The sequence below is a fragment of the Bos javanicus genome, chromosome 9 (genome assembly GCF_032452875.1).
Source record: "Bos javanicus breed banteng chromosome 9, ARS-OSU_banteng_1.0, whole genome shotgun sequence".
In the NCBI taxonomy this organism is placed as follows: domain Eukaryota; kingdom Metazoa; phylum Chordata; class Mammalia; order Artiodactyla; family Bovidae; genus Bos; species Bos javanicus.
The window spans coordinates 67,704,145-67,720,270 of NC_083876.1; the positions used below are offsets into that span (position 1 = coordinate 67,704,145).

The following is a 16,126-nucleotide window of genomic DNA, read 5'->3' on the forward strand; positions in this document are numbered from 1 at the left end:
TACAGAAAATATTGAGAGGCTGATAAATGATCCAGTTCTATTAAGAGCATCATTGAAGGCTGAGACATTAAGCTACCAAGATCTTTCCATGTGGGCTCTTTTTTGCAGGCAGTGTAATAAGAAATGTGCCATGTGCTGATTCCAAGAGAGGCCCAGTCAGCTGCATGAATAGATAGCATTTTTCTGTTCTGCCCGCTGAGTTTTTGCATATCTGTGTGAATTTGAGCCACAGTCTGTTCTTTGTAACTGACCATCTCCTGGGAAGCTAGGTCGGGGAAATACTTCCATAAAGGCCAATTTTACAGCATTTTAAAACACTTAAAGCCTTTTACCTGCTGTAGCAGAGTGCTCCATTTGACTAAGCTCAAGAGAAAAGAGGGCAAGGCTTTTCCTCATCAAGGAAAAATTTCTTGTGCACTGATGACTCATCTCCAAGGTACAGTCTCTGGGAAGAGCTTTCTGTATCCAGAGCCCACCTTGGGCTCTTTGAGAATCTCTGCTGACTCAGCATGCACTGGGGCAGTGGCCCGTCCAGTGCTATTAAGTAAAGATCTTTAAAAACAGATGTGCTGTTGAGAGCATGCGGGTTATTTATTTTCTTGTGTACTTCGTGTTCTAAAAGACTTCTTAAGCAGCTTGTACTTGGAATTATTTTGTGAAAATAGAGACCAGGGAAAGGTGGCTTTGGTAAATTGAGAAGCCTTGATTATCTATTGATAGCTGAGGGTTACTGTAGCCAAGTAAGGTCCACCCAGCCAGGTCCGGCTTTATAATTGACAGAGCCCAGAGCCAAGTGAAAATGCTAGGCACCTTGTTCAAAAATTATTAAGAACTTCAAAATGATGACAGCAGGGCATTAAGCTCAGTGACTGCACAAGTAGCCTGCCTCTGAAGCTAGCCCTGCAGCGAGGTCTCCCTTGTAAGCACCCTAGGAAGCTGATCTTTGAACAGTGGCAGTTGAAATGGTATATGGTGGGTTACATTAAAAACTGTGCTGGGTTGCCTAGCAACAAGCTAAGGGACTGAATGGCTGACTTGCAAGTTGAGAAACACCAACTTGAAAGTCTAAATTCACAGAAATCTTCTAGCACTGATAATTTTCAAGAAAAAGTAAGACAGTGGGAGACAGAAACGGGGAGGGGAAGAAAGAACATATTTTTCCACTCATAACCCGGCAGCGGCTAGCTTGTCACTTTCTCTGTTCAATCTTCTAAGCAGATAACTCTTCATAAGTGAAGTAGAAGTGAGAAGGAAATTCCAGTTTTCTCAGAAGTATAAATAATAGTTTTCCTTAAAGAAGAAAGAAATGGCAACCCACTCCAATATTCTTGCCTGGATAATTCCATGAATTCCATGGACAGATTAGCCTGGCAGGCTACAATCCATGGGGTCACAAAGAGTTGGACACAACTGAGCAACTAACACTTTAAAGGATGGTGGAAACATGAATTAATCAATGCATATTTTTGAGCACATGCCTTTGGCAACTCAAGGGTACAGTATAAGAAAACAGTTTCACATTTATGGAACATTTAATAGGAAGTACCTCCTATGCAGTAGATTACAGAGATGAATCAGAGACCGCTTTTATTTCTCAGAAACTTAAGCGAGATTATGTGAGAACATGAAACTGAAATATAAGAAACCATTAGACAGCAGCATTACATTTTAAAGAGTGGAGTCCATAATCTCTGCTTCTTCTCTCCTTGGTATTTTACAGGGTCCTTGTGCAGCAGAATCAGAACCAGCTCTCCTGATAGGGAGCAAACAGTTTGGGCTTTCGAGAAATAGTCACATTGCAATTGCATTCGATGACACCAAAGTTAAAAACCGGTATGATTTATTCTGAGATATTAGACAAGAACTGATAAATGGAAGTACTAAGTGTTTGTTTACTCAAGTTTAATTAACTAGATTTATTAATATATGAGGTGAGATTTTTTTAATTCACTGAGTGCAGTAAAGAATAGAAATATATTTATCTGATCCCGAGAAGCCCAGTTTAGAAACTCAGCAGACCTGGAAAGTCCTCACCTCTGAAAAGGTTTTGCTATATTCTGTGAAATGGCTTCCCTGGTGGCTCAGCTGGTAAAGAATCTGCCTGCAATGCAGGAGACTAGGGTTTGAGCCCTGAATTGGAAAAATCCCCTGGAGAAGGGAATGGCTACCCACTCCAGTATTCTTGCCTGGAGAATCCCATGGACAGAGAAGCCTGGTGGCTTACAGTCCATGGAGTTGCAAAGAGTTGGACAGGACTGAGTGACTAAGCATGTGTGCATCCTTTATGAAAAGGCACCGTGACCCAATGCCGCCCTATGCTGGGGTAAGAACGCTCTTCTTCCTGTTTTATTTTGCATACTTTTATTTCACAGTCTCACCATTGAATTCGAAGTGCGAACTGAAGCTGAATCAGGCTTGCTCTTCTACATGGCACGGATCAACCACGCTGATTTTGCTACAGTTCAGCTGAAAAACGGATTGCCCTACTTCAGTTATGACTTGGGAAGTGGTGACACCAGCACTATGATCCCCACCAAAATCAATGATGGCCAGTGGCACAAGGTAATAGTCCCAGGATGTCAGCAGTGCCCTACAACGGGGTTACTGGGGGGCAACCATCAGCGTGCCCCTGGCCCCAGGACTGTTTTGCAGTGCAGACACTGACTCTGGGGCTACTGAAATGTGGCAGGGGCTAAAAACACAGCAAGCGCCATATACAACTGCCCAACCTAGGAAAATGGGGTCAGACCTGGATAGGTTTATAGTTGAACACTTGTGTGCCTCATCATGGTACCACAAGATTCCATCATTGTTATACAGCTGTGGTTCCCAAACATCTGTCCACAAACTAGGGCCAGGCAATTGAAGACATTCCCAATACGCTAAGTATTACCACTTAGAGAAGGAAATGGCAACCCAATCCAGTATTCTTGCCTGGAAAATTCCATGGACAGAGGAGCCTGGTGGGCTATAGTCCATGGGGTCACAAAGAGTCAGACAGGACTGAGCAGGCATGCATGCAAGTATTATTATGGGACAATGGAATGTGTTGATCATGAAGCTCTATGTATTCAATGTAAAGGAATAATATTTATTCTGAAATTCTATTTTCCCATTTTTAAGGGGCCAAAATGGCCTCTCTTTTATGAAATAATATTTGACCAACTCAAAAGCTGGCAACACTAAAATGGGCCTTAAAGCTCCCTTCTCCTGCTCTCCCACCCCCTACAGGTCTGAGCACACTAAGAGTCTAAGAATCTGCTACACTGTGTTTAAAGTCCTCTAGGGTATCATTTCCACCAACAGTCATTTGGAACAACTTTTTAAATGTTGGCCTTACACCCAGAAGCTGGTACTGTTATGGGCACAGAAGGCTCATTTGCCAGCTTACTGTCCTCTTTGGCATGACTGCAAGTAGATAATATACTGCCTGATTAAAACAAAACTCACTCAGAATTTGTCTCTGCACCTGTTGTAGCCTATTAAGAAAAGCTTCCCTAGGTGGACCAATTAAATTTTTAGAGTAAGATATTATTAGCTATTGGAATTTACGTATTAACATCCTTGAACTTGTCATATATAGAAAGCTAAGGAACCTGGAAAAAAATGATATAAACTCAAAGTCAACTAATTTGTTATCTAGAAATAAGACATTTTCTAGGGAGCTTATGACTAGCAAATATTTTATGCAGGAGCTCTATTACAGTTTATTCTAATCTCCGGCTAATAGAATAATAAATATGATACTTGAGAAAGAGACATATTGTCAGGCCACAATGAGGCTGGGATTAAGAAAGATAGTTTAAATACTCTAAGTAGCCAAATGAAGGAGGGGTTTTATCCTTGAGGGTTTTTTAAAAATCATTTCCGAAGCCAGCATAGATAAGTATAAAATAAGGTCTTCAATTACGCTAATCCTGATGTAGATTTGTTTTTAAACCATTGTTGTCCTCCAGCATTTCACAAGGTTGCTGCTGCTACTGCGGCTAAGTCGCTTCAGTCGTGTCCGACTCTGTGCGACCCCATAGACGGCAGCCCACCAGGCTCCCCCGTCCCTGGGATTCTCCAGGCAAGAACACCGGAGTGGGTTGCCATTTCCTTCTCCAATGCATGAAAGGGAAAAGTGAAAGTGAAGTCGCTCAGTCATGTCTGACTCTTAGCGACCCCATGGACATACTCCTTTTCCTAAATTCAGACTCAGGGATTTTATGCTCAAGCTAGTCTTCACACCAATTGCTTCACTCTGCCCCAGAAGATAAGTCACTTCACTGCTATAATTTCAGCCCCAGTCAGCTTTCCATCTTTCTCCCGACTAATCAGCTGCTGCAGAAACATCAGTGCAACTTGGACACACTGCCCTTCCTCCAATTCTGCACGAGAAGTGCCTATTAAGCAGAGGGATGTAGCGTATCTGAAATTGTGCTGGGGAGACCAGACTTTGCTCAATCAAACTAATGCACTTTTGAAATTGGACATGAATTTTGCAGCCCACTTAATTCTTGACAGGGCTCTCCACTGGCAGGTTTCCTTACAGCAAGCATACCTCTTGATGCATATGCTCACCCAGCAACTGTGGAAGAGTCTTCAATCTAAAACTCGCCCAGAAAGACTATGTACTCTTTTGGAGATGGTACTAATGGAAAACACAGACTTTGAGATATTCTTAATTGCACTTATTATTATGGGTTTAGCACATATTAGGCATTCAGCAAATTACTTCATTTTTTCCTAAGGAATAGCCTGAAAGTTCTTATGTCTTATACTCTGCATATCTGAAATTATCTGTGATTGAAATGAATGACTCCTCTTCTTTTGGTAGATTAAGATTTTGCGAGTTAAGCAAGAAGGAACTATTTATGTAGATGATGCCTCCAATAGAACAATCAGTCCTAAGAAAGCTGATATTCTGGATGTTGTGGGAATGCTGTATGTTGGTGGGCTACCCATTAACTACACTACTCGAAGAATCGGTCCAGTAAGTGTCTGATTTGTTTCATTTGTTGCCTAAATAGATGCCTGAGTCATGAATGTATTTTGAATTACTAGGTCACATTGACCCAATTATAGATGAATAGAAAGTCATCTTTCCTGAGAAGTGACAATTTTTCTAGATAGATCTATGAGAGACAATATTAAAAAACAGTGTGGACCCTGGAGCCAAACTCCCTCGGTTTGATTATGTGCTTAACTGTTTAAGTAGCTGTGTGCTCTTGAGCAAGTTACTTAATTTTTCTTTGACAAAGTCCCCTTTTATGTAAAATAGTATAATAATAATACCAAACAAACAAGGTCTCTGGAAAGATTAAATGAGGTAGTATATTAAAAGTGCTCAGAAGAATACCAAGTATCTAGAAGGTACTAAGACAACAAAAAAGATGATAATAATAATATTGATGGTACTCTTTCAGGAATAGAGATTTAGCAAATACTGAGAGATACTGTATCTATCTTGTTCAATACTGGGTTCAGAATTTAAAGTTCTCAGTTTTGTAAATCAATATTCACAATACATTTTTCTCAGACCACGTATCCTGGTTTGCTTTGGAAAGCATTCTTTTCTTTAAAAAAGGGATTAGTGTTTTTTAAAAATGCACTACACACACGTGTGGTTCATTTCTTTGCTCAGATTAGAACATGTGATGACGTGGTTGTTCTTCATCAAAGACGGTTGTTCATCATGGTTACAATTCTCAGCGTTTAACCCCCCTTGTGGATGATCAGTATGCCTTTCCTTTCATAGCTACTGGCTATGATACCCAGGCTAATCAAAATGAGATTTTTCTGAACACTCTCTTCTGAATGAGAGTGGCAAGAGTGGTTAACTTGCCTCCCTTAACCCACATGAACTATAATGGAGCAGAGTACGGCTGATTTATTTCCAGAGTCCCTAAACTTTGAACGTTTCATGCAAACTTTCAAGTTTCATGTATATGTGCATTTTCTTAGGAAAGTGTTGACTGCTTTCATTAGATTTTCATAAGGAAGAAGCACTGATCCAAACCTAATTATATTTTCAAGTAGAATTTGAACACAGACTATGAAAAAAAAATGTATATATAGTAAAGGTTAATAAACTGTCACTCGAAACATGAAATAGAAAGATACTAATTACAAGTTACAATATCCAGAGGGGGCCCAGACCTTTATCGAACCAGGGGTCCCACTAGGGATATAGTGTGCAATATTTTAGAATATCAAAAGAGTCATATCCCCCAGCTAGGTGCAGCTTAGTTGAGAAGCAGGATGTGGGATTCTCTGCAGCCATGCCCTGAAGCCTTGGGTGACAGGGCCGACCCGGGGAGTCAGGGGGATGCCTCAGGTCAATCGGCTGATGATTTCTAACACAGAGCACCCTACCAGTGATTATATTCCACATAAAGGCAAACTTCTGCTAAAACCTGGTGTGTGTTTCTTGTGACCTGAACATTTAGGTGACCTATAGCATTGACGGCTGCATTAGAAATCTTCACATGGTGGAAGCGCCTGCTGATCTTGAACAGCCAACCTCCAGCTACCAAGTTGGGACGTGTTTCGCAAATGCTCAGAAAGGGACATATTTTGATGGAACAGGTTTTGCCAAAGCAGGTGAGGTGCTTCCATCTCCTTCCTGTTGAATATTAACTAGGTGCAAATATTGACTTCTGGTTTGTGTGGGAAAATAAAAGTCCCTGGGTTCCTAAACTAGCATCCTTTATTTAAACCAGAAATAAAAACTTGTAGGAGTAATTTTTAAAAATGCCTCTTAAAGATTAATGCATCTGATTCTAACAAAAACTAACAGAATAAATAAAAGGCTATTTGGAGAGTTTATTCTATCTCCTTCCCTGGAAATCAATAACAAAAAAAATGTAATTTTACAAAAAGGGTCATATGTTTCTATTGTATAATTATTTACTTTTCAGTTTCCCCAATCTGCCTTTCTTTCTGGAGATGAGATAGTATTTTTCTCTCTTTCTCTCTTCAATTCCTTGCATGGTTCCATTTCTTGTTCTCCCCTTACACACAGGGAAAGAAACCTTTCCCTTTTTTTTAGTATCTCCCTCTTTCCAGTGAGCATTTCTAGTCCAGATTTGGATCCCTGTCAGTGAATATACAATTTGGAAAGAAAAATATGAAATAACTTATACATATAACAAAAAAATCTGATATTAACATACTTTAAGATGCATTCAGTCCTATAGTTACCATAGGAACATGCATTTGTTTGCTAGGAAAAAAAAGAGTACATAATATGTAGCAGTTAACATGGGAACAGAAGTAATTAAGATGTCATTTCTTCTTTCAAGAATATATGATTAAGATTCTTCATGCTCAGAAATCATAAGAAAACAAGTTAAAAAAAAAAAATAACTAGAAACTGTAGAACACATACAAGCAAAGTTCTGGGGATATTTTAAAAAATGATTCAGTTGTGTTGGGAAAATCAGGAAAGGTTTTATGGAGGAATTGACATTTGAGGTTGGGTTTAAAAGATGAGTTGAAGATACATGCAAAGGTTGGAGATAGAAGAGCAGAGCTCTCCAATAAGTGGGAAACTTCCCCTCTGCAGAGCAGAAAACAGAGAAACACAGGATGAGTTTAATATTGAAATGTTGGAGGTTACGTTAAACCCCAAGTTCCATGTTCTGTGAAAGCCCAAAGCTTTTCTCAAGTTTTCTGCAAATTCAGATATCTGGCATTAGCTTGGTCAGATTAGATTCAGCTTCAGACTCTGCAGTTAACATCCACAGATTGACTTGCCATCTTGTGTGGGCTCTTTGGATTCCAGATCAGACTGGACTGGAAAATTTGCCACATCCCTAGTTTCTAATAACTCCTGCCATCACCTCAACACATAGTGTAATACAAGCTGTGTAAGACTTGGGTGGTCAGAGGAGGTTACATCACTGGAAAACATACAAGTTCAATTTAAAGCCTTGACATCTTTGTCCTTAAAAGCTCTCCAGTTGCCAGTATCTGGGGGTTTTATGGCTTCTTCACTCCCCCTGTCCTCTGCTGAACTGCTTCAAGTCACTCTTCTCGTTTCCTTATTTCTTCTTTTCTAGAACAGAAACGAAATTATTCTGTTTTTCAGAACAATTCAGCTTCTTCTACCTTTTATTCTCAAAATTTGTTCTAAATCCACTTTTATTCATCCAAATCCATCAAATTTCTCAGTAGGAAAAAAAAGTATTTCATATATGAAATACAGGTGCCTCCCTTCACTGAAGATAGCTGTGGTTACACATAGCCTTTATTTTGCTTAATAAATATGAGACCTGGAAAAAAACTTCATGAGTTTTTCCCTAATATTTCATGCAGGTGATATAGTCTAGCCTGATCTTAATGATTCACTTTGTTTCTAAGAAGCATGTCTTAAATACTTGCTAAAAGATGAAATAAACCAATGAATCAAATATGGAAAATTATAGAGAAATGGCTTAACTTGATAAACTAGAAAAGCCTAGTTATGTCCCAGAATCTTCTCCTTCAAAATTGCAGTTGCTTTCTTTATAAATAAAATGTTTGGGGATATTTGAGCCTTTTCAGATCGTTGTGGAACTATTTAGAATGCTGTAGTAAAACTTTCCGGAAAAACCATTGAAATGCATGATTTCATCCAATAGCAAGATTTCTATCAATCAGTCACACCTGGCTCTGAGATTTTCTGAGTCAATCTGAGTGCATATGCATTCACTGATTCAACAAATACATATTAAACCTCCACTCTGTGCCAGATACTTTAAGCATAGGAATAAAATGGTGAACATTATAGACAAAGTCTTTGCCCTCACAGAATTTATAGTCTAGGAAGGAAGGCAGCCAAGAAAAAAAGTATGAGGTGTCGGCCATGTGAAAGTCTAGAATGTATAGTTGTCTAACACATGAATTGAAAGTTAGTAAGACCAATGCACTATATGAATTTGAATTAACAATTCCTAAGGGAGGCCTGGCATGCTGCATTTTCATGGGGTCGCAAAGAGTCAGAGACGACTGAGCGACTGAACTGAACTGAAACTCGAATACACAACATTTTTTTTTAATCTTCATTTTACAGTTGATGGATTCAAAGTGGGATTGGACCTTCTGGTAGAATTTGAATTCCGCACAACTAGAACCACTGGAGTTCTTCTGGGAATCAGCAGCCAAAAAATGGATGGAATGGGTATTGAAATGATTGATGAAAAGGTGAGCATCACATCTGCATATTTCTGCCTCTTCATGGTATTGTTGAATACAAGTAGAAATCTCTGTTTTGAAGCATTGTTCTGTTCTTTGTTGAGAGAAGGCTAATTTTATTCTTTTCATCCTTCTGGATTACCTCAAGTGTTTTATGTTTTCAACATACTTATTCTGTGTTGTGGTTGTTCAGTCACAAAGTTGTGTCTTCACGACCCCATGGACTGCAACACACCAGGATTCCCTGTCCCTCACGATCTCTCAGAGTTTGCTCAAGTTCATGTCCATTGCATTGGTGATGCTGTCACAATCATCTCATCCTCTGTCACCCTCCTCTCCTTCTGCTTGTAGTCTTTCCCAGCATCAGGGTCTTTTCCTTTTGCATCAGGTGGCCAAAGTATTGGAGCTTCAGCATCAGTCCTTCCAATGAATATTCAGAGTTGATTTCCTGTAAGATTGACTGGTTTGATCTCCTTGCTGTCCAAGGGACTCTCAGGAGTCTTCTCCAACACCACAGTTCAAAAGCATCAGTTCTGTGGTGCTCCGCCTTCTTTTTGGTCCAGCTCTCACATTCATAGATGACTACTGGAAAAGTGATGTCTTGGCTTTTTAACACACTGTCTAGGTTTGTCATAGCTTTCCTGCCAAGTAGCAGGAAAGTAATGCCATGAAGTAATGGGACCAGATGCCATGATCTTAGTTGATTTTTTTTTAATACTTAGTTTTAAGCCAGCTTTTCTTCACCATCAAGAGGCTCTTTAATTCCTCTTCCCTTTCTGCCATTAGCATAGTATCATCTGCATATCTGGTTGTTGAAATTTCTCCTGGCAATCTTGATTCCAGCATGTAACTCACTCAGCCTGACATTTCTCATGAGGTGTTCTGCGTGTAAGTTAAATAGAGTGACAGTAAACAGCCTTGTCATACTCCTTCTCAATCTAGAACCAGTCAGTTGTTCCATACAAGTTTCTAACTGATTCTTGATCTGCATACAGGTTTCTCTGGAGACAGGTAAAATGGTCTGGTATTCCTATCTCTTTAACAGTTTTCCACAATTTCTTATGATCCACATAGTCAAAGGTTTTAGCTTAGTCAGTGAAACACTCAGGAGGCAGGTCAGATGGTATGGTATTCCTGTCTTTTAGGAGTTTTCCACAGTTTGTGTCAGTTTGCTCACCATGGATAATCTAATTGTAAATTCCTTTCTTTCCCTGCCTGCCTGTGACCAGCAACCTGCAGTGATATGACTAGTTTACATGGACTTTGTGCTGCAGCACTTAGGTGAAGAGAGGAAGGCAAAATGAGAAATTTCACAAGTTTCCTATTTGATTCCTCAACAGGAATCATACTTCATCCATGTTCACATTTCACTTCCCAAGAGGAAAAAACACATATTTATCTGAAATATGCTTTTCTTTGCTTCTTCCCTCCTTCCTCTCAGTCTTCAAACCATCCTCAAAGGCAGTTAAGCAAAAAGATGCAGGAGCACAGAGACAAAACGGGGGAAAAATAAGCAACACGTAATAGTTTTGCCAGATTTTCAAACACAGTTTCACTGCATCTTGTGGGAGTAAGCCTTACTTCTTCACGTGCTTATTATAGAACCATGGTTCCCTTCAGCTCGTCAGAGTATCAGGTTCCATCATGATCCACATGGATTTCTCACCAAGCTCTTTTTGTATGCAGAATTCCATTACTACACATTCCACTGAATATAGTAAAATCTTAACTGATATCTACATCACTGTATAGTTGACAAACTTTTTACCTATTTACTTGTACTTTTAATCTTGTTTTTAAAGCCCTTGTTTCTTTTCTTTTACCTTGTCAAATGTTTTGCCAAATTGACTGTTTTTAATGTTTCAGTTATGTTTCTTTTCTACATCAGCTTCAAAAGAATTCTGTCCTCTCAAGTTTCAGGGACCATTCTATGTTACTAAAAACAGATTTTTCTCATTTAGACAAGAACTCCAGTCTAAGTTCTTAATTGTTAGGAATTTAACTGGCCTTCTGGCTCAAAGTCTTTGGTACCTACAACATGGATCTTGCTCCAAAATGTAATTTACATAAGTCTCAATCCTGTATATAAAATAGATTCTGTGAAGGAAAAAATATACAATTAAAATATGAAAATCTTAAAAAAAAATCCTTTCAAATTAATTTATAAATCATCTTCCTAAGAACACCCACCCTCTAAAGAGATCTGTGGTGGGATTTTACCCTATGTATACCATATCTTTTTTGTTGCCTGGCCTCAAATTGTATTTCACATTTTCAGAAAGCTGAGTTATTGTCTGCTTCACAAATCTTGCCTATTGCTCCCAACAATATCCACAAGCAAACAGCATAATTTGTGACTCCTGGTCATTAAATTTGTATTTTAAGTTAATATGCCTGAGTTACATTGATGTCAAACTATTGCAGCTGATGACTTTTACTTTTGAATCACCATGCTACCCTTCTAATGACACCATCTATGACCGTTCAATGTCCTGCTTTCTAGCTCATGTTTCATGTGGACAATGGTGCCGGTCGATTCACAGCCATCTATGATGCTGGGGTCCCAGGGCACTTGTGTGATGGGCAGTGGCATAAAGTCACAGCCAACAAGATCAAACACCGCATCGAGCTGACAGTCGATGGGAACCAGGTGGAAGCCCAGAGCCCAAACCGAGCATCTACATCTGCTGATACAAATGACCCTGTGTTTGTTGGCGGGTTCCCCGGTAAGTGTTGCCTACCCTCGCAAGAATTTCTTTGCTCTATTTCATTAGTGGTTTTGAACACATTTATATTCTATAAGTATGTCCAAGAATGTGTACTTAAGTCTACATGCATCCCAACTTTAGAATCTGCTCCAATAAATAACACCTTATCTGACATTTCCAGCATGTAAAATGAGCATTTTCCTTATATAAACCACATGGGACTGGACTTCTCATGATAGCCTCCAAACTTTCATTTGTGGGAAGTGGAGGCTAGAGGAAATGAATTTGGCTTATGAACAGTATGAGACATTTAACAGCAATCAGGGCCAGAAACGGTGTTCTGATTTTTTAAAAATTAATATACCAGAGGAATCATAAAATATTATGGAACTTATTTCCTTAAGTTCTGGAAATCATTGGGTTAAACATAGCTAATTTCCCCCTTAGGCTATTATAGAGTTTATATTACAAAGAAACCCAAGCAATAAATCTGCATTCAAAACTACCTCTCCAGCACATTAAATATAACATTTGAACCAGAGTTACCTAAAGTGCCCATAAACAAGAGTGCTCAACTTGATGAGAAATAAGCCAAGAGCCTCTTAATAAAATACTGTAATAACACAGACTCCTGGAATGGTCTTTCAGTATTTTGGCAAGAGGAAACTTCGTCCCGTTATATAGAGCTCCTCTCCTTAACAAAGCAGCCAAAATGTATATTCAGCACCAGTTGATGAAGGAAAGATATAGAAGTCATGGGGACCAATTCTGAGCTCCTCTTTCCAAAGTTGCTCCTGGCTTTTTGAAGATATCACCTTCTGGGACTTCTCTGGCAGTTCAGTGGTTAGGACTCCACACTTGCATTCCAGAAGGCACAGGTTTGATCCCTGCCCAGTTGGGGAACTAAGATCCCATATGTCATGTGGTGCCACCAAAAAAAATAATATTTTTTTTTTTGGAGGGGAAGAAAGGAAATATCTCCTTCTGATTCAGTAAGGATAAACTCCACAGTATTATGAAAGAGGTAATATACTTCTTCATTTACAGTCTACGAAATGGGGTTTTAGTTAGCACTTAGAAGCCCTGTAAAAGAAGGGACTGTCTCCTTAATAAGAGGAAGATTTTGTGTGCACTCATAACCAACTTAATCTTTGGGGATTTATTTGTATAATAGAAATAATAAAGTGACTATTAAAAGTCCACATCCTAATTCAATATTTAAACTATTTCATCAGTTACTTTAGTTCATTAAATAAAATTTAATAATTTTAAGTCACTCCAACTTATTCCTTCAAAACCAAATTTTTTGTTTGATGTCTTCAAATGCATCATTAATTGTAGATGTCCCCATATTTCAAGGGCTTCCCAGGTGGCGCTAGTGGTAAAGAACCCTCCTGCCATGAGTTCTATCCCTAGATTGGGAATATCCCCTAGAGGAGGAAACGGCAACCCACTCTAGTGTTCTGGAGAAATTCCACAGACAGAGGAGCCTGACGGGCTACAGTCCATGGGGTCTCAAAGAGTCGGACAAGACTGAGCAAACACACTGTGTTTCATAATACATAGCTATTAAAAAAAGTTAATGTTTTGCTACCAGTTTAACTGTTAGCGAAGCTAAGAACAAAACCACATAACATTCTCATTGCACCTTAAGCTAACAGCTGACTTATATATGCTCTTAATATGTGCTAAGTCGCTTTAGTTGTGTCCTACTCTTTGTGACCCCATGGACTGTAGCCTACCAGGCTCCTCTGTCCATGGACTTCTCCAGATAAGAATACTGGAGTGGGTTGTCATGCCGTTTTCCAGGGGACCTTCCTGACCCAGGGCTTGAACCCAAGTCTTTTATGTCTCCTGCATTGGCAGGCAGGTTCTTTACCACTAGTGCCACCGGGAAAACTCCACTCTTATCATAGTAGCTGCATTTCAAAATTGAGCCCTCTCTGCTTCATTTTTCAGATGGCCTCAACCAGTTTGGCCTGACAACAAACATTCCTTTCCGAGGTTGCATCCGATCCCTGAAGCTTACCAAAGGCACAGGAAAGCCACTGGAGGTGAATTTTGCCAAGGCCCTGGAACTAAGGGGCGTTCAACCTGTATCATGCCCAGCCAACTAATACAGATAAGTTCAACTCCAAGAAGGGTCCTCCAAAACAACCATTATCAAGTAAAGCAAATACATTTTACTTACATATGCTATCAAAACTAATTTGTGCATGCATGTTGAATGCTTTCTATATTCCAGCGGTGCTAATTCAGATCCCAGACTGAATTTTAATTCAAGTTCTTTCTCAAGTCCATAACTATTAAACCATTTATTGCATTCTAAATAATTGCTTGTTTTGTGTGATTTTGAGGATAAAAGGCAACTGATCATAACTTGCTGTATTTGCAACATGCCCTGGAGTCATCTTGAGAAGAGCTCAGATGTAATTTGTGAAGGCAACGAATTTTTTTTTTTTAATTCTATTTTGAATGTCCCTGGTGGCTCAGTGGTAAAGAATCCACCTGCCAATGCAGGAGACCTGGGTTCAATCCTTATGTTGGGAAAATCCCCTGGAGAAAGAAATGGCAACCCACTCCAGTATTCTTGCCTGGGAAATCCATGGACAGAGGAGCCTGGTGGGCTATAGTCCATGGGGTTACAAAGAGTTGGACACAACTTAGCAACTGACCAACAACAACAAATTAATACCTTTATCATGCTTTTCCCACATATGTCAGCTTTAGCTTTCTGTAGAAGTCACTAAAAACAGCAGTGGATTTGGCGTGTGTGATTGGGAGGGGATCAGCTCCCTACTACCTGTGTTTGTAAAAGCATTAGCAAATAATTTCCCTGATCCAGGTTCATTGTTAGAGAGTTTAACTAGCCATGTGAATGAATACCTTTTTATGCGAAGGTAGAAAGTATAGATCAGATTCAGACCAGAGAGCTTAATTACTTGATTTTCTTGTTTGATGATGATTTATAGGCTTTAGGGAGACACCAGAACCAAGCTCCAGAATGACAATTAAGCACACATTTGATCCTACAGTATTGAGGCTCTTCGCTCTTTAGGTTTCCAGTGATTATCACCATCTATACAATTACAGAGGAATAATGGGAAAATGCATTTTACTTATGAGGAAACAATAAACCAGACACTTAAAAGGCATACATCATTGAGTCTTTTTTGAGTTGCAATTTAACCTCACAAATTAATTTCCTACAAAAATTTCTGTGTTCTTTTTCTTACTATTTCAATCATCTTCAAAGGGATTTATGAGAAGACAGGCCTAGATTTTACTCCTCAACTTAAGGAAATATTTCATTTGCTATCTTCAATAGAAACAGAGATGAAATTGCTCAGTTGCGTCTAACTCTTTGCAACCCCATGGACTGTAGCCTGCCAGGCTCCTTCATCCATGGGATTTTTCCAGGCAAGAATACTGGAGTGGGTTGCCATTTCCTTCTCCAGGGTATCTTCCTGACCCAGGGATCGAACTCAGGTCTCAGGCATTGTAGGCAGATTCTTTACCCTCTGAGCCACCAGGGAAAATAGTTGTAGTCTAATAATGCTGAACATTTAAAAGAATAGGTTTTCCACACAATGGTAATTTTAGCAAAGGAAGAATAATCCTCTTTGACAATGTTATCCACAAGGGAATAGGAGGTGCTGTTTCTAATCAAGGAGATGACTAACACACGCTTAGCATTTCATCAGTCGCTGGTTGCTTGACACAATTTGTCCACACAACTTCATTCTAGAGCAATTCTCAGCCCTAGCTCTATTTTGGAATTATCAGTCAAGCTTTCAGAGAATTGGTACCTGGTCTAGCGATTCTGATAGCCTTGAGCATGAGGATTTTTCAGAAGCTTCTCAGGCAATTCTGAAGTGCCATCAGGATTGAAAGCCACTGTTCTAAAGAGAAAAGTTATCGACTATGCCAACAAAGAGTTGTGGAGTCATTTGAGAAACCTGCTACTAACTTTGTGTTGGCCATTTTCACACACACATAAAAATATATAATACTGAATGTAGAGACTGCTCTGGTGGTCCAATGGTTGAGAATCCACCTGCCAATTCAGGGGAGATGGGTTTGATTCCTGGTTCAGAAACTAAGATCCCACATGCCCCAGGGCAACCAAGCCTGAGCATCTACAGCCCATGCTCTGCAACAGGAAAAGCCACCACAATGAGAAGCCTGGGCACCACTAGAGAATAGTCCCCTCTGCTGCAAGTAGGGAAAGCCTGCACATGGCAACGAAGAACCTGTAC

At 39.5% G+C, this 16,126-nt stretch overlaps 1 protein-coding gene across 1 annotated transcript in view; it reads left to right on the forward strand.

Moving 5' to 3' along the window:
* Positions 1 to 14,200, forward strand: part of LAMA2 (laminin subunit alpha 2) — a 706,382-nt gene extending 692,182 nt beyond the window's left edge. The window contains exons 59-65 of the mRNA XM_061427935.1: positions 1,721 to 1,833; positions 2,373 to 2,562; positions 4,820 to 4,975; positions 6,432 to 6,585; positions 9,038 to 9,168; positions 11,663 to 11,885; positions 13,827 to 14,200. Of these exons, the coding sequence (XP_061283919.1) occupies positions 1,721 to 1,833; positions 2,373 to 2,562; positions 4,820 to 4,975; positions 6,432 to 6,585; positions 9,038 to 9,168; positions 11,663 to 11,885; positions 13,827 to 13,984 (1,125 nt within the window). The 3' untranslated portion in view covers positions 13,985 to 14,200. The remainder of the gene's footprint in view (positions 1 to 1,720; positions 1,834 to 2,372; positions 2,563 to 4,819; positions 4,976 to 6,431; positions 6,586 to 9,037; positions 9,169 to 11,662; positions 11,886 to 13,826) is intronic.
* Positions 14,201 to 16,126: the final 1,926 nt, after the last annotated feature.